Consider the following 27338-nt stretch of genomic DNA (forward strand, 5'->3'; position numbering starts at 1 on the left):
CGACATACGCGATTGAGATGACTATGTATATTGGGATTTTATTCTCACGAATAATGACAGGTGCACAACACTGGGATAATGTGCCTAATATGCTTGTACACCTTCCTATTAATTGTAGAACGGGTTCGTCGTATGTCGTAAATGTACAATTTAAATAACCACGATATCTGCGACATCATTCGTGACGTAGATGTGTATTACGAAATGTCATTCATGCCTCCTTTTCATACATCTAGTCGTCACATTACGTTACGTTACACCGCCCTGCCTTCTGATCAAACCTTCCTTGAGGATATGGATAGATCGGCGTATTATGTAAGTTTTGTTTAACGCTATACGATCGTACAATATTACACGTACAGTCTGCCCGGAAAATAAGTTAACGATTGACATATATGGGTAAATGAAGATAATACATGTTTAGTAACAACGTGAATTTTAGTAACATATTCTTTTATTTACCTACATTACAAAAAGAAACAAAACAATAATTTGATCTTATATTATTAAATAGAGGAAAACAAGTAAGGTATGTCTATATCGTTTATTATGGCAGTATCGGAAAATAAGTTAAACCTTTGATATTGATATTATGTTACAAATTTTCAACGTGAAATATTACAAATTTCGATCAAATGAATATCGTGTACGAAATCCTTTCGCTTCGACTACTGCTTTAAAACGTTTTATTATGCTCAAATTTAATATGCTTGTAAGATTCACGTTTGTGCTGTGCCATCCTGATTTTGATGCATTTATACAAATATTTGTAATTTTTCTTGCATTTTTCGTGATATCACAAATGTTTGTTTCGTTCCGAGACGACTGTACATCGTCGAGATGCTTATTTACGATCATTAATCGAAGGTTGGTTGTCGAACGTTGTTTTAGAGATCGGTGTCAAGACTGTAACGATCGAGTTTTTCGATGGCTGGACGATTGCACAAGATGGGCAGCCTTGATGGTCAGATAATCTAGCTAAAACTAGCGGCAACTCGACCGGAGGCTGGGATCGATAGCTTTAATTTTATTATCTCTCTTCGTGATCGGTGTATCCCGGTCTCGTTTCCTTCGTCTCCTTGCAAGCGTGGCCAGTGGCTATCCCCCACGGTCTTCGTGATCTTGATAAGATCTGTGGCTACGCTTTGCTCCTACCCCTGCTGCTTCGCACGCTTTAAACGGTGCACGCGAAATGGTGCACGAGTCCGCTCGTAACTTACGGTAAGGGTCGTTCTTATAAAACCGTGGAAATCGTTAATCCTTGTCCTTTAATTGGCGCCACGTAGCCTCCCCCGTTCGACCATGGTAACTACACTTTTATCGGGCAAGTTTGTAACGACAGATAGGAGAACTATCGGGCGAAAGTATCGTGCAAATTTAGCTATACTTTCGAACTAGGAAACTCGCTATCGGCGAATTTTATCCTTTTCGAAGATCGGGATAGTTTAATCGGAGAAGATCATTCGAATAAATAGGATCTGGTACCATCGATACATTAACTCAAAGGCTTGTTCTAGATTCTAGATCGTGGAACAGTTCTGTGTCCTGTTTGCCATCGATCTTGTCAATTCGCATAGAACTCGCTAATGTAATTGACTTTAGAGGCAACGATATCGATGGTATGGGAGATGTGTTGACACGCAATGCCCTCGAGTATCGCATTTAACGATATAACGACAGGGATGAAACGATAGATTACATTACTCCGAGGAACAAGGAGCGGAATCATTCTATCGAGATCTACTTTATTCCTCTTGCTTTCCATTAAGGAATAGGGTATACTTCTTTGCTACTTGTACGATTTTACTGGATTAAACTGGTCAGGCCGTCGCACCGTCTGGCAATGCTAACTCTTTGGTGATATACCGCTGAAATTCCAAATACCAATACCAATACCAATCGCTATTTAATTTGTCCCATAAACTTATCTTCTCGGGAAATTGGGTGAGTCAACGGTTCAGATAACTTTATCAAAATGGGAAAATTATCAATTTTTATCTTATCTCGATACTACTAGATACTGTTCTAGGTTTGCGTATATTTGATATTCGTAGAAGACGACGTACATTATTCCTCGAGTATGGTTTGTCATAGTGAAAGGTTACCATCGTAAACTATCGTTTTGTAGGTCATTTAGATTTGACCTTTCAGTCTTAACGCCTTTAAAGATTCGCCAGTTTCCTTAAAGTTTTTCAGTTTCATTCATAAAGCTTCTTAAAGGCTATTTAAGTTTAGATATACATTCTTTTATAAGATATCCACATAGCCCATTAATAGGTCAGTAATTTTCCGTCTAACGAATGATCAAATCGTTCAAATTGAACGAATGAAATACCCTTTTTTATTTTATATGTTTCTTATTTTACAATATCGTTTATAACGTAATCAACCTGATACAAGATATATTACAACACGTACGCTTCTACAATAAGAAACAGCACGTTGCTCTCATTATATTGGTCTTACGACTAGCTCAGCCCATAGACGGCCAAATATCAATTCTCAGGAGGGGTGGGCTTGCCGACGGTCGTAAAAGACGATGCTAGCTAGCATCGTCGAGGAAATACCGTGGCGTTATTTTCTCGTTACAGCGACGCCGTAAAAATGTATCTCGCGGCTGACGGAAATCTCGAGCAAATCGCGCGAACGCCCGACCGATTTTCTCTCGGTCTCCGGTTGTCGTATTCCCGATGTCGCTCGCAAAAATTCAGACCAGCCCCCGATAGATATCCTCTGTCACGTATCGACGCGCGCCGATGCGACGATGTATCGAGCGAGCGCGAAACCTCGAGAGGTGCTCTGCCGTGGAACCTTCGCCCCTCTGAACCACCCTTACGGTTCTGCAAGGCGAACGTAACTCCTACAGCTCGTCTACATCTGTACCCAAATCGAGAGCGAGGGGGAAGGGATACTTAGGCGTCGGGGGACCGAAGGGTTGCTACAACGGGGAGAAGACGGTGGGAGGTGTCGTGTGGTAATGGAATTTGACATTAGGATCGACGCCGGAGGTGGTATGGAATCCTGTATGGCAACGGGGATGTGGCAACCGCCCTCTTATAGAGGGTGACTCCTCGCGATAAACGAGGACGACAGGAATTTTTCAGCCGAATACTCGACACTGGGATTTATTTAAAGTCGAGAGATTCCCGAGGGCTCGTACACCTCTGCCTTATTATACCGATTTCTGCCAAAATGCTCATACTACTCTAATCATTTGTATCGCGTATTCTCAACGTTATCCAAGCGATTTCCTTTCTATGAGATCATTCATATTTTACATTTTACACAGCGATCGAATGAAATCTAACGTTTGATATTTATGAATAGGGACACGTCACGCTTCCTCTTTTCATCGTGAAACAAGAAAGAGGTAGAATACATATACGTGTCGCGGTGAATTCGAGGCATGGATTTCCGATATCGAGAATCGATTTCTACGGACGTATGGCTTGATTTCGGTTTGGTTTTGACGCTCAGCTTTTACAGTCATGAGAAACGATTTAGTTTCCCTTCGATCGATTCATTAAGTGCGAGTTTGAATGGCTCGTTTTATAAATGGATCGACCGAATACACCGAACGAAACTGAAGCAGGTTTTTATTTATTTTACAGATCATCCAAACGTTAAGTGTTACTTTGGACACGGTGGTCTTCTCGGTTTGTCGGAAGGAGTTCAGAGCGGAGTTCCAATGGTTCTCATGCCTTTCTACGGTGATCAATACCAGAATGCGATCGCGGCTCAAGCTAGAGGCGTCGCTTTGCTGGTGGATTTCACCAAACTGAATGAACAAACCTTGAAGCACGCTTTGGATGAAATATTTAACAATACCAGGTACGTTTCTCCATCTCGTTTATTCGTCCATATCGTCCGATTGCGTATAATATTTATCAGAGGGGGGAAAAAAGTGTAGAGTTTTATACGTGTTAAGGTTATTCGGTGTATGTGGAATTAAAGAAACGCGTGGGTAAATTGTAAGGTATTGTAAGTATATATATATTGTGAATATTAAAGTACAAAGTGTGAAATACAATGTAAGCTGGTCCAGATCCTCACGATAGCAATGTTACCCTGAGACTAAAAGAACCCTGAAGCCAACGTCGCACGTGTACCGCTTATGGTCTGTCATCGACGCATTCTTTTGTCTATGCGCTATCGATGACCTTTGCGCTTAAGAAAACCGAAGACCAAATGTAGAGTTTTCTTACAAGTGGCGATCACTTCAACAATACGTAAAATCGCAGATCACTTTAAGGTTTCACGAAGAGTATGAGAACATTTCTTCTAAAAGATCGTTGAGCTATTTAAATCATCGCGTCACAATAATCGCGGCTATGAATGGGTGGAATAGACGTAATTAGTTTCACCTTCGTCAGCACGTCCCGCGGTCGAGGAGACACGGATATCCGGTAAGCGATGCGATGAATTTAGAACGTCGAGACTGCGAATGATATCGATACGAATATTTAATGCTACGTTGGCACGATAACAGACCGGTTGATCGCGATGACAAGGAAGTCGAATCCCGGCCACACATTTTCCTCTTCTGATAAATACACGAATCAATTTCTCTTACGAATTCAGCCTCGCCCAAAGTGTCAGCTATGAAATTCTCACGTGAAATTTCGGTTATATCGAATACCGTCGATGTGTCAGAGATGTAGAGATAAGATAGGGAATATACGGAGAAAGAAATAGAAACGAAAGGGGACAAAGGAGGTAGAAAACAACGAAAATGTAGACACAGCGGTGGAGGGAGGGGGTGAGACTCGTGACAAAAAGGAAAATCGTATAATCTGTCCGGATATTCGGTCCGTTGAATATCTCACGAGCTGTCCGGACGCTCGGATATCCGGGAAGTGCATCGTCGTTGTAGCACAGGCGCCCCCGTTAATCCGTAACGCGGCTCACTGGCGTTTTTCCACCCTTCTCGTTCCCTCTTTCAGCCTGCTACCGATCTCGCCCAAAACCCTCTGCCCTTGTCTTTTCACCGACGCTTTATATCTCGTCTTTCTTTTCGTCCGCCCCTTCCTCCCTTCACTCCTGCTCCCACACTTTCGGCCGTGCCATCCCTAGCCGGCAGGCATCCCATTTTTTCTTCCTTTCTCCACGTCGTTGGCCGGCCCCGGTCCTAAATTCAAGGCACGAATTGCGGAAAGAGCGGACGTGTTCTCCGGATGGTTCTCGTCCATCGACAAATACCCGGGCTGGTCGTGCAGCCGGGCCGTATCCGACCGGTCGCATGGGAAATTTCACGGCCGCTAAATGTTTCACGGCGCGAATCAACGCTTGGTGCCCGCTGCGTCGATGAGGACAGCGGCAGCCGAGATGAAATTAAATTCTACATTATTCAATGGCTGCCCCTCGAATAACTTGTTAACCGCACGGGTCGAGTCGCGCGCCACGCCGCTCGCGTTCGCGTTTACGGACGTCACGACGCGACGCCCCGACCGTTTTCCCCCGTCCGAATAATTGGTTGACGTTGAATTTTTCAACCGGTTGCGGTACACCCGTGACACCGTGTCGCTGTGAAACGAACCTGTCTACCTCGCTACGCCTCGTCTACCAATGATTTTTCCAACCCAAGCTTCTCCCATCCTTCACGGAATGGAATGGAACGGGATAATGGTATGCTTTGTCTCGGTGTGTACTCTCTTTCCATCGCAGGTGGGAGGGGTTTGATGGAATAGTAAATTTGTCGTATTTACAGTGACGTAATTTCACCGCTACGATGTTACAATATTAACTGTGATTCGTCGTGTGCGCTCGAGGATCGGTTGAAGGAATAAAATATAGAAATGTGTTTTCTCGACCTTCGCGAGAAGAAGAAATCGGAGGCATCGATTAGAACGGGAATGGGAAACTCGGTGAACCACGATTTAACTACGTGGTCTTGGCATGCGAGTCTCGCGTCGGAGGATGAAAGCGGTTTAATAAATCAGTACGGATATGAAAGCGTTGGCAGCTTCGCGATCAACGGAGCCCGGCTACTGTCCCGGTAATTACAACCGTCTGGATTTACGAGCTCGCTGTCTTGGACCTTCGACAGGGAGGTAAAGGGAGGATTGAAACAGAGAGATGGTCGCTATCCTACGCAGCGCTGTGACAATGCAGGTGCGATTGTATCCTCGTTATGCAACGCCTTGAATATTAATTAATAAATAGATTCGAGCCGCGTAATTGGATGATCGCGATTTGCATGGTTGTTACGTGATCGAAATATGGGGCTCGGTTAATCGGACGTTTGACGGTTGCCCACAGCATCTCGATCCGACGTCGTTCGGTCGAGAATCGAACATGGAACGCGATTCGCTTCGACATGCTTCGAGAATTCTGAATTCATCGTGAGACTTTGTCTTTTTCTGATATTTCATTGGCCAGAATTTTTATCGTCGTCGCAATGCAAATTCCCGACCGTGCAGACAGTCGTTTGCGGGATTTACCTTTCGATTGAATGATCGTCGTCGATGCGCGAGTCGGCGTCGATCGAATATGTTCGTCGCGTAGAACAGAGGTTAAAGGTAACGACACAATGAAATGCGAGAGGAGTACTGGCGTTAACCGAACGTTGTTCTTCCATGGTTCGCGTGCCGCCGCGCAATTGTTAAGCGCAACGTCTCATGCACGAGTGATATAAAATTAACGAACGATTTGGAAACAGTGTTAGCCGGGGTTGCTCGTTGTCGTGCCGTGCCGGTTGCCGTTGTGCTCGCGTAATCACTACTTCTCGGTGATTTACGGCCACGGTTCTTGTACTTTAGAGCAACCTGAAGTCCGATGTAAGAAAGTCGTCGCGGATAAACGTAATAATGCTACGTTAAACGATGTAATTCCGATAGAGGAAACTCTGCTTCCTGGAAAGAGATACCATATCGGTTTATCATTGAGAATCTTTGATGCTGTAGGATTCGTTTGAACGTCCATGGAGCCACTAAAGACCGACCAGAATCGTGAAATTCGAAGGTCGACAAAGTCAAAGTAGCAATGATCAAGTTGTTTCATAGATCGCGAAATACATCGTCCTTTGGTACTTCGGATGATAGATGCGATCTTTAAACGTTATAACCAAAGTTATATTATTGTCTGTGGTTCGCGACTTCTCGGAAAGGAGAGACAGGATGAGAAAGAGAGAGGGTGGCTCGTGACCCGTGTCACCGACGTGCAGCTTGTTCGATTTCCAGTTCTCCTTTTGGATACCGCGAGGCGATGCGAACTGGTCATTCAATTCCCAAAGATCTCTGCGCATGATTGCGCTTGTAAGCCAACTTCGAGTTACAACCATTCCTATTGAGATCAAACAGCATACACGGCTACTGGATGTAGTCGATGTCAGTGATGGTCTCTGTTGTCCGTGGGTCTTTCCCCTCTCCTCTATCGTGTACCAGGGGCGATCATATTCAGCTTGTAGTTGTAGAGCACTAACTGTGAGATCGTAACGATTCCAGGGTCTTAGGTTGGACATAAACGTCGCGGAAATTTCGTCGAATTTATCGAGCCCTAGAGACATTCACGGCGTTCTTCGTCGCAGCTCGTGTTTCCACTTACACACTACCATACGATAATACGTTCTTCTCACCTTTGCCGTGCCACCTTTTCCCATGAAAAAGTCGCTCTCTTTCTCTCTGTCTCTCTTACTGTCTGTTTGCCTCTCCTCCCTCTCTTTTTCTTCCTCGTGGTCTCGAATTATGGACGAGGGAACACGGTTTTTTTTATATAATTAGCGTAGCTACTTTGTGTCTCCTCGTTAATTTCCCTCCAGCCAAAGAAGAAGAAGCGTCACAAAGTCGTATTTAATCACGTGTCCTCGTATTACTAGCTGCACGAAAACCACTTCTTCCTCGCCCTTCGTTCTCTTCCGTTGATGAACGAAGTTCGAGGGTGATATTAAACGGTACTATCGAATTCGTCCGACTGCTCGTACGAGGACTTCTCGCAGGCATCATTCGAGGGTACCGTATGTTCTCCAAAATCTACACGCGCACGCAAACATGTACTTTGCAGTCAAAGAAGACAGTATACTTACTATATACGTGTGAAGGTATACTTACGTATGTTCGCGTGTGTATGTGCGGTCTATGTACGGCAAGGCGAGCAAGCTGCCACGTAAAGCCAGTAGTCGGAAGGGTGGTAGGGTGGTAGTCAAAGTTTCGACAGTTTGTAAGGAGGTACGAGGCACGCCCCTGTTCCTCCGCTTCTTCTTCGGTTACGGCTGAGGGATAACATAGTACAGCTCCGTCGTCAAGTTAGCCCGACACCCGATTCGCTCCCCTTTCCTTTTCAACCCCTTGCCTCTCTCATCTTCTTTCCATTCTCCCAGCGACGCTTTGTCCTCTGATTTTTCGCTTAGTTCGCGCTCCCTATTTGACTATCTTTCTTCTCCGTTTACTCTTCCCTCTCTTTCGATCTCCCCTATCTCTCAACCGAGCATCGCCTCACCTCGTGTTCTTTATTGCCCTGTTGTTCTCGTTCTTATTCTCCCCGGAGCGTAACCCTTTCGCTAGACGAGTCTTAGCTCCTCGACTATGACGGTCCGATCGGCATGGATGCCAGTCCCCGCGGCTCGTTTACCGACCGTCCTTTCGCTCGGATTTATTCGAGAGGCGAAGTATAGTCGGAGATTCTTATTCGTCGCGCGCTAGAGGTTGGGTATCTTCTTCTTTGCGAGACTCTCTGTGGCTTCGACGAGTGCTTTGCCGCACCTGCTTGCTCGTAAGGGACGCGTAATGGTCGAGCGAGAGCACAGAACGGATTAGAGAAGGAAAAATCGGTCAAGAGAGAAAGCGAGAATCGCGAGGGAAGTGTATAATAAAGAGAAGGGTCGAGAAGGGCTGGAAATGAACAAGGCCGGAGACGCTGCGTAATGACGCGTGGAACGTCCCCGGACGAGAAAGTAATTGGACGCTTGCCGGGGATAACTGTTCCGTCTCGGTGTGCCGCTTTGATGAATGAGGTAACGTTCGATAGTCTGCGTCAGTCTGCGAGTAACCGGAGAGCACCCAGAAACTTTGCTTCTGATTGATGTTTCTTAAACTGTAGAGTGGAGGTTTGTAAAGGAACTACGCCCATTGAACGATCTAAACGACTTGCGTCTCCCGCAATGGCGTCAAAGAATACGTTCTCCAATCCCGGAAACTAGATCAACGTTGAATAGACTCGACGAGTTTGCTGTATCGAATGAGAGAACGGCTCCAAGGATCAAGCACAATGCTTTGTAATTGCGGGAATCTTCGTTTTTCGTTGAAATTACGTGCTCGCTGAGCACGAGATGGAAGGATTTGGCAATGCAGGATGTTAGTTTTGTTTCTGTGAGAGGCAGGTTTCACTGCGAATTCGATAGTTAACTCGACTTAGGCACGAAGTTTCAGGGTATCGTTTCCCCCCGTAGGTAGTCTCCGTGTCGGATTAAAAAGTTGCTTATTTGCAAATGGAATTTTCACGTCTTTGGTATTGCATTTACCGGGAATATATTTCGTTGTGGAGTTATAGGAAGTCCCGGGGCAAAAAGCCGGCTTTCTCGGATCCGCTGAATTTCATTATTTAAGTTACGTGTACGGGTACAAGTGTTTGAATAATGCATTTGGCTCGATGTACACGAAAGCCGCATTTAGAAACCACCCTAATACAGACATTCGCGAACGTCAACCTAACATCTTTATACCCAGTCTCCTTCAACAATCGAACGTTACTTCGATAGTAATTGATGTTAAAACTGTGTCGTTGGTTTGGTTTATTTTTACCGATGCATGGTAATTATTTTAGGCGATATTTTCAAGCTTGACGAACAAGATGAATTCAATTCAGAATTTATATAATACGTCTTCAAAATCTTCTGCAATTTTAATTAGAAAATATATTTTTGTTAAGTAAGTATAGTTGAAATCACTTGTATTTTTAGTGGAATAAAAATCGTCGAATAAAGACAGTTAAAACTACAATTTAAATTCTTTTTAATCTTCTTCGGTGAAAAATTACAAACGAGGTTCTTAAATTCCCTTGAGGGCAAAAGGAAGGAAAGGAGCGTGCTAATCGAAGTCTCTCATTAAGGATAAAGCTTTCTCGTAGCATCTCACAACTTCGAACGAAGGCGTATCGAAAATCTCCAAGTAGATACGCTAAGACTCTGATCTTGTTTCGCAGCGAGTTTCTTTTTCGTTCGGTCACCATTTCGCTTCCGTTCGTTGAATACCGCCTTCCATTTTCTTCGTCGCGTTCTAGCATTCGACCGATTTATTAAGCTCCATATACACAGCTAATCTTGACAGACGCCTTTGATCTTGTAATAATCGAAACTTCTGAGACGAATTCAATTCTCCCGCGAGAGTTTCTTGCTCTCTCCCCCTCTCCTCCTCGTCTCGTTCGACCGAGAGCAGGATTTACTTCGCTGAATGAACATGCTTTGGTGAAATTCGTCTTCTCGAACGATTCGCCATCGCTGCGAGAAGTACGTTGCCGAGAATCGAGCGAAATTAAACTGTATTTGGCCCGACATCGTGTCAAACGAGCAACTTTTCTTCTCCAAACGTTCAACGAGTGTTGCCCTCTCTTTTGGTAGAGAACCGCAATTTTCCACCCTTCTATGGAATATATTTTCGTTTAATAACGTTCTGTGTCATGTCGGTCTCACGTATTCAGAATTGCATATGTACCATTGATGTTATATGGAAATGGAAAACGTTATCAACCTGCCGATGTATTCTCAGTTTGTTTTCTTAAATCTTTATTTGTTTGTTTATTTATCTCTTCGGTTTTGCATTCATAAATTATTACTAATATTATTTTATATACCAATATTTTATCTGTTGGACTACGTAAAAATTAGATTTTTCCAAAACAGACGAAACTATCGAAGGAATATGGAAAATTACCGTAGCTCGTGTAGCGACCAAAACCAGTAAAAACGCATCGAAATATCCGAGAAAAGAATAAGATTTCCGGATTTGGATCTAGTTTTATCATGCTCCTTTCTGCACCCTCTGTCGCCCCCGCTGGCCGTCGAAATTTTCTTCCCGAGACCATCCCCCTCCTCGCGTTACTCGGCTCGACTTATCGAGTTACAAAGACGTATATCGTCGGGAAGCGATTGGATTTTCCCAACCACCGTCTAGCACCCGACGAAGAAGCCTCTGGGGAACGAGATCAGGGTTTTATATACACGCACATATCCACGTGTCTCTACATGTGTAGACCTGTAAACTTGTCTTTGTGCATACACGAATGTACACGGCGTTTTGTATAGGGTGTTTCATTTTCGCGAGACACATTCTTCAAGCAACTGGTGAGCGGTGTTGCTGTATCGAAATCGGATCGCTGTCGTGCCGGAAACGCGAAGCCAAGAATTATCGGCTCTCGCTGCGATTAGTTGGGATGATATGGCGCGCTCGCGTGTTATTATTACGGTGATGTAGCGAAGGGTCGTGGTAGTCGATAGGGAATCGACCGAGAAAAAGGAGAAGTTTCTGGTTCGCTTTAATCAACGTAAGTTAGCGATGACGGAGTGAATTTCAATCGAGTCGACGCGCGGCAAGCTTGATTTTACAAGGTTATATATGGGACGAGGCTCCGGGGAGGAGTTCGTGGATCGACAGAATCAGCGGAATCGAAAGACGGCCTGCATTAAGCGACCCGGCCGTTATTAAAACCGACCTTGCTTCGCTGTAATTTCTGTTTCATAGCTGGCGAGTAATCCAGCCGTGTTTCTACTTATTTTAATTATTTTCCACCAAAATGTTCGTTCCTTTTAACGGGCTCAGCGACAGGACGGTGATGCTTTTGTTGTCTGAAATAAATATTTAGTAACTTCCGATTCGATTCGAAGTTTCATTCGTTAAGTGTCACGGTCATTTGCAAATTTGTTCACATTTTTTTATCGTTATAGTTTATCATTTTCCTCGCTACTTTTTTTTCCACGATTCTCTACGATTTTATATAGTTTGGAGAAATTGAAGTATTTATAGCACTCTGATAAATTACCGTCCTTTAAATCGGTGAAGTTCTTTCTGGGAAAAATCTCTGATTTATCGTGTTGAGCTGCTGCAAAGTATCTATTACTCTACTAATATATCTTTTATATTTTTTTAATAATGATACATTTAAGCAACTTTCATGTATCGTTTTAATGTTCGATCCTTAATAAGTTAACTGAATGCGTGACCAATTTCATTCGTTGATTGGACAAACGTCATGCGTTGAACATGGTCATGGCGGAAATACATATATCATTGGAAATGAAAATATCGGGAAACGAGCAATTTCCATGTCTCGTAAATTCCTGCCTTTAAAATTCTTATATAATACCATCCTCACGCTTCCCTACAGAGTTAATATGAAACGTTCCCGTATCGACTCTGATTAATTGATGCCGGTGATAAAATCGAGTCGGTGATTCCGCGTTATTCTCTTTGTCTCTCTCCCGCGGGAGAATATTTCTTGCCAACAACTCGTATATTTTCCAGTACATGTTTTACTGGAGTATTTTTCCGGTCTTATTGCTGTGAAATCTGCCAAGGAATTTCGATAGCACGAGATGGCGAGCAAGTACGAATACGTAGATTTTACATCTCTGCTTCACTGCTACGCGATAATTTAGAATCGTTGCCACAGACAGGCACAACTTTATGCATCTACGTTGCTTGCCAACGGTACCGCCCACCTTTCGAACTCGAAATACTTATTTGGAAGAGTAATCGTCTGGAACACGTCTTCACCCGGATCGGTCCTTCCGGTTCTGAGGATCGCCGTTGGTCAGACTCCTCCTTGTGCACTCGTTTACTTAAAACGAGAAGAGCCAGGATATACCAGCTCGATCCAAATGGAACTCGCGTTCAGCGGATAGCTCTGATTCACGAAATTACTCGAATATCTCGTTCGTGCAATCAGATTCGTCTGCCATTTTCACCGTCGCGAAATTATACTCCAGGAAATATGAATCTTTTCTTCTCTTTCCTTCTTCCCTTTTACGATTATCCTTTTCGATGTGTTCCTTAATAAATCTTCTGGTAAATATTTTGGTAAATCTCTTGATAAATGAGTACAACAATCGCGCGGAAGTTACCGAATAATTAATACTGCAACGTTAACAGTCGTCTGTTTCTGTGATCGATGAAAATGTTAATCGTTCGCGATTTGCACAAGTGTGCTTCGATTAATAAAAAAATAACTCGAACGACTATCTATTGTTGTGAGAAATAACTGTTGAATCGAGTGTACTGGTGAATATTCTTTAATTAACAGTGAGCTCAGGACTACTTATCTTCAGTTCCAAATGTTCATACACGTTTGAAGGACGTCTAGGGACTATGATTGTCAAGCCTCCGAGAACTGATCGCTATGAGAAATAAACTATTTTTGGCGATGCTAAAACACTAAGTAAAACACTACTATAGTTGCTCCGATGCCTCGCTCCCCTTCTGCTTCTTAGAATTTCAATTTGTACCATGAGTGAAGCTTGAGAGGACGTCCCTTAACGAACTTATTTTTGGAAAGTGACCAACCTCGAGTCATTGCCTCCCAGTGCGCCAGTGGCGCGATACTTCCTTAGAGCGGGGATTGTGAAGTCGGCAGGAGGGTGGTCCCCCTAGATTAAGGATCGACACTTGGAATTACCAACGGCTGTTACCGAGGTTCAAACTGTTAAGACCCTCTGGGATATGACTTTATGATACATACTTGCAAATGAGGAATCAAACAAAATGACTGGTATTTGACAAGTAAACTTTTACTAAGACTCGCAGGTGGTTTACAATTTAAGAAATTTACGAAACGACAAAAAGATACATCAAGATTTGGTGTATCAGAAAGCTAGCCTATTGGTTCTTTTAGCAGCACTTGTAATATCGATCGATAATAAATTACATAATACGTAATGCATAATTAAAAAGAGTACGATAGCTAGAGAAAGTTAATTATTCAGTCATTAGTCAGCAACCATAAATAGATCGGTCATCAAGTTACACCTGCGTAAACAACAATACATCCACTGCGAGTAACGGGGTCGACCAAATATTTGCAATCAATTTAGTACTCAATGAAGCGTTCATGACAGAGAAGCCTGAGGGGATAGATGAAAAGTTTTTCGCGTAGGAAATTAAGGATTTCCTTGTATCGTTTTTAAATAAGAGACAGGCTTACGAGCCTTTAAATACACCACTGACTGTAGATCATCCGGAGGCAGGGCATCAGAAAGGTTAGCCTGAGAACTAGTTAATCTTTTTCTTAGCCCACAGAGACGCAAACTGAGAACGTGATTCGCGGGAGGAGACAGCGGGATGGGTAAACTTTTATTAAAAATCTAATTGGATCGGAGCTCGAGGCCTGAGGGCATTTCACTGGATATTCCCCCTGTTCTTTCTTCTTCCGGCGTGCTACGCGCCTCGATAAGTACGCGTCTAAACGAGAATGTGTTTGCTCTGCTGTTTCATTTCTAACCTCGTGAAATTATCACACGATCGTTGAAACTTTTCCACATTTTAATATCTACGTGCATCTTCTAAGAATTAAACTTCCTTTAAAACTAGTTGTAGTCCTTTAAAGTAGTTGAGATCAAGTAACTTGAAACTCGTTTACCAGTGTAAGTTCGATATTTACTTGATTTGAAATATGCTTCGAAGTTTCTATATTATTGATCGAGTAGTTGGAAATACTTTTGTTACATTCAATTTCTTTCGACATTTAACCCGTTTAAAAGTCACATTGATCAATCTCATGAATTGAAATTTTCCATTCTTTCCACTTATATCGTATCATATCAATTTTCTTTGTCTTCTACACGTTGAACTTGCGAATGGTGCAGCGAATATATTGGACTGATTTTTCATTATTATTGTCTCTTTTGTAAATACCCCCGCAAAGTAAATATAATTCCGTCTCACTATCATCGTAGCAGCATTATTGACATATTTCATATTATACGTACACTCAATGTGTTCCACATTGGGTAGGTACGTATTTCGACGAAGAAATAATACTTACGCTAAGATGAAAGTAAATTTGTAGGTAAAATTGTACTGAACTCTCGAAAACAAACATTTTTAATGCTAAATCATGCAAAAGTAATATTTTTTAACTTGCTTCCACTAAAAAATATCTCTATTTAACTCGCCTCTCAATAACGCTTATACGTTTTCAAACACAACGATTAACTGCGTTCAATCACAGGTTTCCAAGGGAAACTCAAATGTGAACCTGTGCTTGATTTTTGCTTTTAACGAAATATTTTACACTGTCGCCGATTGAGTTTGTTGTTACTTATCGAGATATCGCAGTGTCTCGTGTTAAGTGTTGTTCCATATTGAGTAACATCATCCTACAATTTGTAGTTCCATCATTTAATGCGATTAGATCGTAAACAAGGTAAGAAAAGGCCATTTTTACGAGAGTGGTCCAGTAGGTGATTTATTCGTGTCCCGCTGCTGTGCTCATTCGCAGAAACCGCGCGTTCGAAAATTAACGGCCACGTATGTCAAACGGATATCCTGTCCGCGTAACGCGCCAGCGACTGTAATTGAGGATTTAAACGTTGTTTGTGTCAGGTGCGAATGAAACATACCCAGTGTCGGACTTTTCTGTTTCTGGCCCAATTAGTTGGGGTGCCGTAGGCCATGCGCGTCGAATCATTCCCGCGGTTGTTTGTTAAGCGTTTCGCGGTCCACGTTACAGCTGTATCCCGTTTCGCGGACGAAATAACACGATTATTCGCCAAACTTGAGCTAACCTTCGTGCTTCACGATCGTCTGAAGCGATTTTCCCTTTGGTTTGCCGTTATGCGGTAATTCGATTATCAACGATTCTTCCAATGTAGCACCGCGTTTTGTAGCGATTTTGTAAAAATGATTCAGTAGATTCACATTGGAAAAACACTAGGACCGCTAACGGCTAAAATGTGCAGCAAAGAAATTACGGAAGATTTGCAAAAAAAGAAATAAATCTTTATCCGCGTATTAGACCACAGTAAAAATTTCCGCAATATGCGCACTGTTGGATCTCTCGCCATTAGAAATATAAATTCGCACGCCATTGACAGCGTGAAATCGACAAAATGACGTGGCGTCGCTCGTCCGTGTCATGTATCCGTGTGGTAACTTAATGACCGTGCAGAAATTTCACGGTGTAATTGCGTCGCGATTTGTAACGCAATCCGAAATTTATGCTTTATAATTTAGAAGACGGCACCGCAAGAATCCTGAATAATGCGCCGGAAGATAGGTGTACGTGCGCGAGTTCGGTTACGCCGGCTAATTGGCCGCTCGAGAAGGAGAGCAGGCTTCTCGGTTCGCCGCGATAACGTTACAAGTCGGAAAGTAAGTTGGTAAGGTGTCGAGGAAGCTAGTGGTAGTGGCAGAATAGTGGTGGCGACGTAGTGGTCGTAGTAGAGTGGCGATGTGCGACAACGAACCCTGGAATCGTAAAGTAACTTCGAAGGAATTACGAGGGGACGAAAATTACTTTTCGCGCGGACTTGCTGCCGTCCGCCACGAATTTCACGGGGGTGTCTGATATAACGCGTCAACGTAGGAACGAAGGAACTACTGGAATTTTCGTAGATCATTTCGCTCAATGATGATGCAGTAGAATTACACCAGGACAGATATAGCAAAACGTGTGTAGAGAATGTCAAGAGATTGACGATTAGGTACTTTTAGTATTTTATTATTGAACAAAAGCAGACCAACTTTTCGATCTAGTTTTGGTTCTAGTTATAGTTTGTGTCGTTAAACTCCAACGCAGTAAATTATCGACTCAACAGGAACAAACTTTAAAAAAATTTAACAGGGAAAATTAGTTTTCCTCCCTGGCGTGAAAATTGCACGAGATCGACGGTCGCGTCGACGAATATTTTAATTGCGCGTATGCGATTGCATATTCAGCGACGCTCGACGCTACGTTGGTGGCTGTGGTTTATTCGTAACTCGTTCCCAGAGAACTTGCAACCGACAAAGGACCCTAGTGAGATCCCGATAACCGGAAGTCTCATTTATTACGTGCCTCTGCACCTTTCGTGTTTCTCGCCAACAGCGAATTTTTCCGCCACGCTCGAGCAACCTCTGTTTTAGCCTGTTTTCACACCTAGTCACATCACGAATACGTTAGTAAAGCCTGGGCAAAATAAACTGGCCCTTTTTTGCTTTACATTCGTCCACCTCCTTCCATGGTTTATACATGGTTAATTAGAGTGCAACGCTCGCTCCTGGTCGTAGACAATTTTATCTTTTCCCTCTCTTTTTTTTTCCTTCTACTTGGTTAATTCGTGTTCTCGAAATATCATCCCTTAATTCTGTGCCCGTGCTATTTCAAGCTACGAACGTGGTAGCGTGTTACTCGATGTTACTTTATCTCGTCGTAGAAGTAGAGAAATCAACGCGTATACGTGAGAAACAATCGCATTTACCGATACTTGTAAACGCTTAAACATTATGCCGAGCAAGAGGGCAAATTTCACGTATTCCACGAAATACTAGCACGAATAGGGTGGAACAAAGTAATTCAGCCGTAGGTAGGACAACGGCTGCAGCAGCCGTTTCTACGGCGATGGAACACAGTAGTAGAACATGGAGGAACATCTTTCTTTCTCCGTTTGCAATTAGAATCCCCAAACCGAGTAATTCTGCCCGCGCAGGGTGGTTCGTGTGGATGAGTTGCGGGTGCACGAGTTTCGGAACGGCGAAGTCGCATCGAGGGAGCCGAGCACAGGCCTCCCCGAGTCCCTGCGATAACGTTACAAGTCGGAAAGTAAGTTCGTAACGTGTCGGGGCCGCTCCAGCCGGAGCGACAACGATCCCCGAGATATCGCGGGAATTATGATCCCCCGGAGATACGAGTCGGCCTCAGAAATGGGGATAGAAATGGTTTCTCGCGTAACTTTCGCGACATCTGCCTTCGGACTTTCCCGGCTAAATAAATTCGCTCGTTTTCCGATAACGCGAAACCTATCCTCTTTCGAACTGTCCCTCGATCTCTATGCGCGGAGAATCATTGGAGCGTACGATCAATTACATATAGGTTAAATAAAAGAGAGATTTAGTTTATTCGGTATATAAGTCTTTATCATCGGAACGAGACTTTGGCAAGATTGTTCATTGCGAGATACGTGGAAGGACCGAGTGATTGAGATTAAGGGATGAAAAATGGGTATGAGGGTGTCCGCGTAGTTTATTCAGGGAGAATATATATCAATTGTGCAAAAGTCCGAGAGACTATCTCGTGTAATTTCATAACTACACCCTTGGGAAATATTTCCACATAGTGTTAGTGCATTGAAACGAATCTCTAAATATTTTCTTCGTGTAGCTTTGCTTGTTCGTAGTTTCCTTTAGTTCTAAAACTTGTTAGAAACACATCGATAAATAAAACATCGAATTAACTACATTCATACTCTTACCTTTTCACATCTCGCGGGATATTATGATAGAAATTTCTACAATATTGCACAACTTTTTCTCTGGATGAAGTGAAAATGGTAATATCCCGAGGATTATAATCAGACTCGATTTTTCGAAATATCGTACGCGATACATCTTCAACGACTCCTGATGGTATTACGTTGCATTATATTCAGCTCGAAAGTGACACTGAGCCGACAGCGAATCATCGATCTTCGATTACCGTGTCTCTGTCGAATTAGTCGGCTTATAGCGAGCGCGTTTTCAGGTTTGCGTTCTTTTTCCAACTTGGTGCTAGTTTTCATTCACTCCGCTTTCCCCCGCATGAAAATCCTCCTTCCTATCCCCTCCTCACCGCTTTCTGCCGGCAATAAATTAATTCCCTTCGCGCAACGTCTGTCCGACACCCTGCGAAACATCGTAGCCTGTCCCCGCTGGTGGATGGATTGTGCGCTGCGTTGACGGAAGGGACGTCGAACGCGCTTAAAATTGATGGTTAATTCAAAACCACCGCAGGGCTGCGACTGAATTTGACCGAGGCAAATAACAGGGGGACCAGGTTGATTCGCGGCCTGCAGCTGTAAACACGAATAATGGAGAGTACCGATTGGTAAATTGTGTGCTCCGGGTCGTCAGGGCTGGTTGCGAGCGCGCAACCCACTCTCTCCCTCTCTCTCTCCCGCTCCCTCACTCTCTTCCTCTTCATCCGTTTCGTCTATCCACTAGCGTTTCTCTGGCCTCTGTTATTCCTCTTCATCCCTCGTTTACTCCATCGTTGTAACCTTTTTCTCTCTTTTTTCCTACTCTTCTCTCTAATTTTTTTTTTTACGTCTATGTTTCTCGATTGGTGAACCCGACATGGTCCACGTATGGTATCTCCAGGTACGCAGACAGTGCGGACAGCGCACGTTTCGAACGGACACGCGTTTCAACTCGAACCAACGACGATTCTTTTTGCTTTTGTCGAAACGGTTGCAATGGGTTGTCATCGATACTGGGGTCGCAGTTGTTTCCGGGTGAACGATAAGCGTACCGTTAAAAGCTCTCGGAGATATTTATAAAGTATCCCGCGGCATCTTTTCCCGTTCGCCGCGATATCGAGTAGCGGATCGATCGGTATATTGCATGAATTATTCATCGAGTCGCTGGCTATTGTATCGGGCACGGTTGTTAAAGTTGAGGATAGAAAAAACACCGAACGTTCTGCGTCACCGGTGACTTGCTGTGCCGTGGTAAATGGAAACACGAGCAAGTAAACGTGCAGGAAGTGGAAAGTCGTTTGGTTGTATAATCTGATGCGACCGGGTTATTACGATCTTGTCCTTTCTGCCTGAAAAATTTACGTCATTTCGTCTATTCCGTTAGTGTTATTCATTTATTGCCTCTGTTATTTCATACTTTTCCGCCGCTGCTGAAATTTCATTTTACCGAAGAACGATAGGAATTTTTTCCAATCGGTGTTTAAGCAAACAAAAACAAAACAGGAATCAACAACGAATGTTCAATGAAAATAAAAAGCAGAACAATTGCGCCAGTAGCGTGATCGATGCAACGTAACAATGCGTCGATGATAACTAAAGTTAAATTTTCCAATTGTTATAAATCTTAATCTATTCGATGTTAATCGCTATGACCCGTTTCTGTTACAGGTACAGTGAAAATGCCAAGAAGCTTTCGAAAGCTTTCAAAGATCGACCAAATACTCCGTTAGAAACAGCAGTATGGTGGACAGAATACGTTGGTCGGGGAAATGCTTCTCCATACATCAGGAGCGAGGCAGCGAACATGTCCTGGTGTCAACGCAATCTCATCGATGTCATGGTTACATTAGCAGTCCTTGCCTTGCTCAGTCTCTATGTTTCATACAGAGTATTGAAATGCATTCTGACCAGAGGCACGAAGAGACAGGAGCAGAAGAACGGAGCAATATCGAAGAAGAGAGATTGATGGCGGTACCGTTGGAATTTCTAAGACGATGAATAGCGTAAAAAATGAATAAGATACGACCCATGTTTTAGAAAGTGTAGAATGGAACAAAGAGATGACGAAGTTCACGAGACATATACAAACATACCTCGCATCCATATACCCTTGATTTAACGCGGCTTGGAATGTTGCATCGCAAAATTTTCCTGCAGTTTTCGTTAAAACAACGGGTCAATTATGTCTGAAGCGAATTCCGACATGGTGTACCGACAATAGCCAATCACAGAGTCTTTTTATTCGAGCTGCCGTCGGTCGATAAATTAAATCATCAACGTCCGAGAGCGCGTGTTCGTAATTCTGATTACATCGCTCGAGAAGCGGAAGTCTGTAGCAATTTTCGCAGACGCTCGGCTCCCTGTGCTCTTCTTACTTGAACAACTCTAGCTATTGAAACAAGGACCGAGGATAGTAGAAATAGAAGGCTGTGACTAAAGACAGACAGTGTTACGAAAAAAAGGCGACCTTAAGGAGAAACCCGGAAGAATTCGGGGAAATAAGTAAGAGAGGAAAGAAGGAGGAGAGCGAGAAAGGAAACCAGCTTTGCGGGCATTACTGGGTATTTCCCAGGTGGCCGAGTCACTGACTGCGTCAACTGGCTTTGGCTCTCGCAACAACGGCAAAGGGAACAACGCAAGGAGAACGACGAGGCTTTACTGCGACGAAGAGGACGGTTGAAGCTGCGCGTTCACGGATGGAGGCAACAGTCCCGGGGAACCAACGGTGTACTCGACTACGCGGAATATACAGCTCGACGTTAGACGAGCTTGCTTAAAGAAGAAGGAGGACGAGTCAGTGAGGACAACAAAGATGGATCACGTCTAACATCGGCGGATTAAACGGGACTGGATGGATGTTCGCTTCTATTCGCCCGCGTCTCAGTTTTCCCTTCACCGGTTTCAGCCTCTTTCCACGTCGCGGATTTTCGCATGAGTGCCCGAGCAGCATAAGACACGTGGGATCGGCTCATGAAGATACAAACGAGACGATAAACGCGAAGAGGTTCTCTCTCGTCTTTTACGAGATAAGCGTCTGGATAAGTCGACGTCGTGATCGTGCCAGTTCCTAACTCTTATCGAGATATTCGATAAAAATGTATCTCTTTAAAACAGCTTTTGACAAACTGTTTCTCATTTGTTTGCTTTTGTTAGAAAATAAAATTTTAAGAAGAATTTTAGGAAGGACAAAACAATAGGCAGATTATTCGGATAGCGACTATATCGTGAATGGAATTTTGTAGTTACGTGGATTGTTGGCCAGATTATCGAGGAATATTATAATAGATCGTTAAATGCTTTCTCTCTGTCCATCTCTGGAAGCTACTAATGCATCGGAACAGAGTTCTGTGGTGCTTTCAGCCGCAACCGGATCCCCTGTTTCAACGGGGAGGACGGATTGTTTCGTACTTGCGCCAGATTGTGTCAAATATTTACTTGACAAAGTTTGCGCGGGCACAGCCGCAAAATGCGTCGCGAAACATTATTCCACTGAAAAGTGTATACGCGGATTCCTACAGGGTGACCTACAGTTTGTCGAGATGAGTTTGAAAAAGAACAGATCGGGAGATAGAAAATACGCGTGTATTCCCAGTCGTTGCGGCTTTCGCGTTGTGTAGCTTCTTTTTTCTCATCGTTGTCCCACGTTTCGTAAGCTTTTATAGTCGAAAAGCGACCCAGAAACCGAACGAAACGAAACGATTGTCAATGGATGTTGAGGATTGAAACTTCGTTTCGCGCGAAGAAATAAAATTCCTTGCATGGCTATGCTCGATCGCGGTCGTTATTTTTCAGTGGTCAAAAATTCCAGTGTTTAAAGAGTGAAAAGGAAAACTCGGCGTTTCGCTGTCGGTAGTGTGCTCGGTCAGACGATAATATTTATTGATGACGAGACCGGGTCCGTTGCGATGAAAGTTCGACGAATCAGTTTCAAAGGGGAACTTTTCTTGGAGCAGGCTCTTTGGACGGATAGGAAGCTTTTAAAAAAGCGATTCCAGACGTGGACCGAGGGTCGAAGGGGGCGCGAAAACGTACTTCCGGCGATACGGTACTTTTTCTACGGCGCGGCGTAATGGAATGTAAAGTTCCCGATTAAATTGCGTCTTTAAGCGATCCTCACCAGTGAGATATTTTTTGTGAAAATATAGCCAAAGTAACCGAGCAATATCGTTGGCACCGTGTCTTCAGTCGATCCACCATCGGCGTTGTTCGCGAACTTAAAAAATCCATTAACCGTTCGAAACACAACGGGAAAACGGGATCGTTTCCCTGCGAGACATGTTGCTATAGAAAATAGCAATAGAAAATATAGAAAAGTTATTTTATCATCGAAATACGATCGTTCCGTACTACGATGATTCACGGGAGAAGTTCAATGGTTCCTCTGTCTCGTAGCCTTTGAACGATCTATCTTGGATGCATTGATTACAGTTTGTGTGTGTGACTTTCTATTTGTTATCTTGTTATACTTATAATTGTTAATATTTCAGATTTGTTTACTTATATTTTTGTGTTTTTTATTACAACATCCAGCACTGGGAAGTTCGGTGTACCATCTATGGTACACGAAATACGTTAAAACACTCTGGTCTGGGATTGAAGCGTCGAAACGCGAGCACGATGCTCGTATGAATGGAATTCGAAGAAAGGATGGTGCGTTCCTGTAATGCGTTCAAGGGGATGAAAACTCGGGGGTAAGCCCCGAGTTTGTGTCGCGTCATTTCGCGCTCGCTTTAACTTCGTTGATTGAATCATGAACGGGTCCCGCCCCATTCCTTGCATCGAGTCTTCCTTCGAAGGATATCCTCTCCCGCACAGGCTAGAACACGAGAGCAGGTCAAATGGAACAGAATTTGACTGTTGCTCGTGAACGTAAATAGGCCGTACGTAATTTTGATCCGGTTGTGCTCGTTACTAAATGGACGACAGAGCAACAAAGATATAATTATAGTCGCTGAGATATTAAGAGAATCGATAAAGATTTTTAAGAAGTGAATAGGATAAGCATTGTTGTTATTTAGTCAGGAGGAATATTCAAAAGAATCTGATGAAATTATATGGAAATGTTAAAAATTATTTCTCCCGGCTTGATATTTCCATGCTATAAACCGGCTTCATTAGCGAGCTCTCGAAATCTACTTCATTTTTTATCCGTCGCCGCAAAATTTCAGAGTATCGATGTTTCCCACCGAGGAAACGTCTGAAATTCGTGAAAATTCACGAGAAAGAGCTGCCATGCGATGAACATGGGAAGCGCGCCGTGATGCGCGTTTTTGAGTTTCAGTATCTATCCCTCGCGGGCTGGGAGCATTTTTTTTTAAAAGTTTCTGTATTTTCCGCCTTTCGAATGGGACTGCGTTTAAAATGCTGGCATTCGAATGCGCTTGACGTCTGCTGGCGTTTTCGTTCCCGGACTACAAAATTGGGTTGCATATTTTACCAGTTAAGTCACAGTTCAAACATATTCTTTCATCGTTATTTCAGGTCAGGCGATCTGCTCTGTGTGCGTGTGTCTAGATCCGTGCGTGTTGTGTGCGCACGTGTGGATGGGTGTGCAGTGTGCATTTCGTGGAAATGCGCAAGATTCAGCAAGAATCCGGATTTAATTAAGCTAATTAAATTCCAGATGCGCGTGCGTTCTACTTTGCTGCTACCGTGGGTCAGCGTGAATAATACGTATCAACGAAATTAACCGGAAGCAAAGGGCGTTTCCATTCGCGGGACAATAGAACGGTATAATATTCGAGGGAGAGAGTGATATTTATTCATATTTTTTAATACGATTCCACCCGAGCGGCGCGGCGGCTAGAGTAGAATTCCAATATTTACGGGACCGGTAATCTAATTTAAATGTAATTCCTTCCGAGCTTTACGTCCCAGTTTAAACATTTACTTCCTGTTTGCTGAACTGTTTGGTGAACCCCTGGAGCCTAGTTCATCTTCCATCCACGTAGAAAACTTTTTCAATTAGGCCAACGTTTTCCTTTAATTTCGCTGATTGACTGTGTCGTCTTTGCAGCCGATGTACATCGTCTTCTATTTTTCTTAGAAAATCATCTTACGACGTCTACGTTGCTTCTCCATTTCGAAGAAGAACGAATCCATTTTCTTAATGACCAGAAAGCCAGACAAGAAGCCTGCCGGGCTTTCAAGATGCTTTTTTCTTGTCTATTGAAATGTAAATCTTTATTCCATGGGAGGTATACCTAGCGCGCGCTATATAACAGAACCAAGTCGATAGCCGTCATTGATATATCATTGTTTCTTCGCAACTTCAATTTCCTTCTAATCGGTGATTATTCTTCGGCTAGCAACAACGTCTACATAGAAAAAATTTGTACGATTTATTCAAAACTAGGGGTTCGATTTGGTCAGTTTTCAAGAAATTATCGAATGGAGAGATCGCTGAGCGGATGATTTCCCGTCGAGGAATTAGCCGCCTGGCTAGTGGCAACAGGTGCCTTTCGACGCAGAGATCATCGAATGCGATTCGTTTCCGACGTGCCCGTACATAAGGATAAAGGAAAAGAAGGTGAGACTCGAAAGCCGCGTATGTGGCGATGATCGTCCAAACTTTGGGTCACGTTCACAAATAATTTGCGAAAATAGTTGGCGTGAATAAGGGAGTGGTACAGCAAGGGCCGCAAACGTTTCTTAAAGGTATTAGAGACAACGTCTCGTGGAAATTTAGTTCGTTAACCGGAGGCCGAACGACTCTCGACCGAGCCACACTTTCGAGGAGCCTCGTTCGAGAGCCAGACAGAGTTCCAAGTACTCACGTCGATCTCATCAAGGAACGTTTGTAGAGCGAGTAAGCTACTGCGGCCAGCGAGACCGAGACCACACGTTACTCATGGCTCCTCGAAAAGGACTTGGTCGTTTTCACCCTATTCCCCTACCTTCAAGCCCGTTTCCTCGACGACCCACAGCAGGCCACCGGCTCCCTTTCCATCGAGACTGTTTATTCGAGAAACGGCACTTCGGAACGAGACCAAAGGAACAAGGGGGCGGAGGAGCGTACTTTCCCGAAAGGAGATGGTGGCCAAAATGAGGGGACGAAGGAGACGGTATTAGAGGTCGAGCAGTCGGACTCTGTGTGAAGAACTCCCTCTTCGTGTTCGCCTTTCTCTTCGTGTTGGTTGGTTGTTAGCGTCGAATGGAGAAGTTACAGATTGCCTTGGAAAGAGTCGCGTGCAAACTCCTCACCCTCTCGTTTCTTTCCTCTCTTTTCATTCCGTATTCTTCCGTCTTTGGTTGGCTGCTGTTTCATCCTCCAATTCTCCTGGTTAGGGTATAATTTGCGGTACGCGTTAAAGCACCTCTGCTTCTCACTCTATGGAGCAACTTTATGTCGGTAGATTAGCTGCTCCAGCTTGCCAAGCGAAATTCTGCCATTCGGCCCTTTATTTTGCCTTCCTTCGTGAGACGCGGGACAAACGATCGTCATTGGAGAGGAGTATGACTTTCTCCGCGATGTTTATACTTGGCTGATCCCTGCCGCGAATAATAACGCGAGACGGTGCTCCTCGTTCTCGCGATATTTCTACGAATGCAGGATTCTCCCTGTTGGCAACGTCTAACTTTCGACTTCGCAATTTCAACTTTTCAATGATCTTCGCATAATTCTCAATTCTTTAATGTTTCAAGAGATTGGAATTTAAGTTTTCTTAGCTAAGGTATATATATATATATATATATGTAGAAAGATGAAAGGTTGGGGTAGTCATTTAACGATTGAAGCTATGGGGCTGTCGAGGGAGAGCTCAGAGAGCTCAGGAAGGTCTCCAAATGACTCGACCACCCTCGAAACTGTAAAGTCGGATTCATCGTCGACCTAAGCCTGGACCAGAAGACTGACCGACTAAAAGTATGACGTAGTATGAAACGTGAAAAGTGTTCCCTGAAGTTTCTCTCGTATTTACAACACGATTCAATTCACTTGCAGAAGAAAATTTACTTTGTTCGAGCTTAATGTTTGTACCAAACATATGCAGTAGCGGAGAAAAGTTTAAGATAACTATCTTTCTGACATCGCACCATATTATATATAGAACATATACCAATTGCACATACACTCACACTTTATCTACGAACGACCACGAGATATTTAAAACATGAACAATACTTAGGAGGTCGAGTATGAAACGATTCGATGCTATATTTGCTGCGAACACTAAGACGAGCACTCAAACACGGTAGTGTTTCGAATCAATCGAACAATAATTAGTTTATTGAACGTGACATATTAAATTTATAATAACGGTTGCTAAATTTAAATGATAATCATGAGTACAATGATCAGTGATCTACGTCCAGAAGATAGGAGAATCACTATGCAAGAAGAAAAAGACATTTGTCGAAATATAGCAATTATTGGAAGATCTGAAACAGCTTGTAAGCAGACATGTTACCTATAAGTTTAGGACGAAATGGACGCTATTACGACGAACCAAGAAACAACCAGTGCATGCACCATTTATTCGAAAAGGATCATTTTCGAATTGCTATTGATTTTTTGGAAGAATCTAATACTCAGCTGTAAAAATCGAAAGCTGGGAATTGCTTTCGTTGGAGCACGCGTGCACTGGACAGTACCAGATCTGTGAAAAGTGTTGTTTTCTGATGAATCGAAATTTAATAGGGTGTAACAGAGAGAAATTTAATATTCATTATTTATTTAATTTTGTTTAATTTTTAACTATATTTATTCCATAGCTGTTGTTTATTTATTATCTGTATAATACAGCGCGATGATTTATCGGAAGGGTGGTCGTCTTAAACTTTTGACCGCTGCTATAAAATATACAGCAATGGGTTAACCAGAAGGCATCTCACATCGACGTGATCCATGGAGAAAATCCAGGGAGTAAAAGATCTAGAAAAGCCGGGCGAAAAGAAAATGGTAAGAGGGCGATGCGTTTCAGCGCTTATAGGCGTCTAAGACGCTTACTTCGGCCAGCGACTAGCTCGATATCTTCGATACCAGAAA

General features: G+C 43.3%; 1 protein-coding gene across 1 annotated transcript in view; it reads left to right on the forward strand.

Moving 5' to 3' along the window:
• LOC132909440 (UDP-glucosyltransferase 2-like) overlaps positions 1-22854 on the forward strand; it is a 28340-nt gene extending 5486 nt beyond the window's left edge. Inside the window, exons 3-4 of the mRNA XM_060964292.1 lie at positions 3612-3831; positions 20021-22854. Of these exons, the coding sequence (XP_060820275.1) occupies positions 3612-3831; positions 20021-20318 (518 nt within the window). The 3' untranslated portion in view covers positions 20319-22854. The remainder of the gene's footprint in view (positions 1-3611; positions 3832-20020) is intronic.
• The last annotated feature ends 4484 nt before the right edge of the window (positions 22855-27338 follow it).

This window comes from Bombus pascuorum, chromosome 8, assembly GCF_905332965.1.
Source record: "Bombus pascuorum chromosome 8, iyBomPasc1.1, whole genome shotgun sequence".
NCBI classification, from domain to species: domain Eukaryota; kingdom Metazoa; phylum Arthropoda; class Insecta; order Hymenoptera; family Apidae; genus Bombus; species Bombus pascuorum.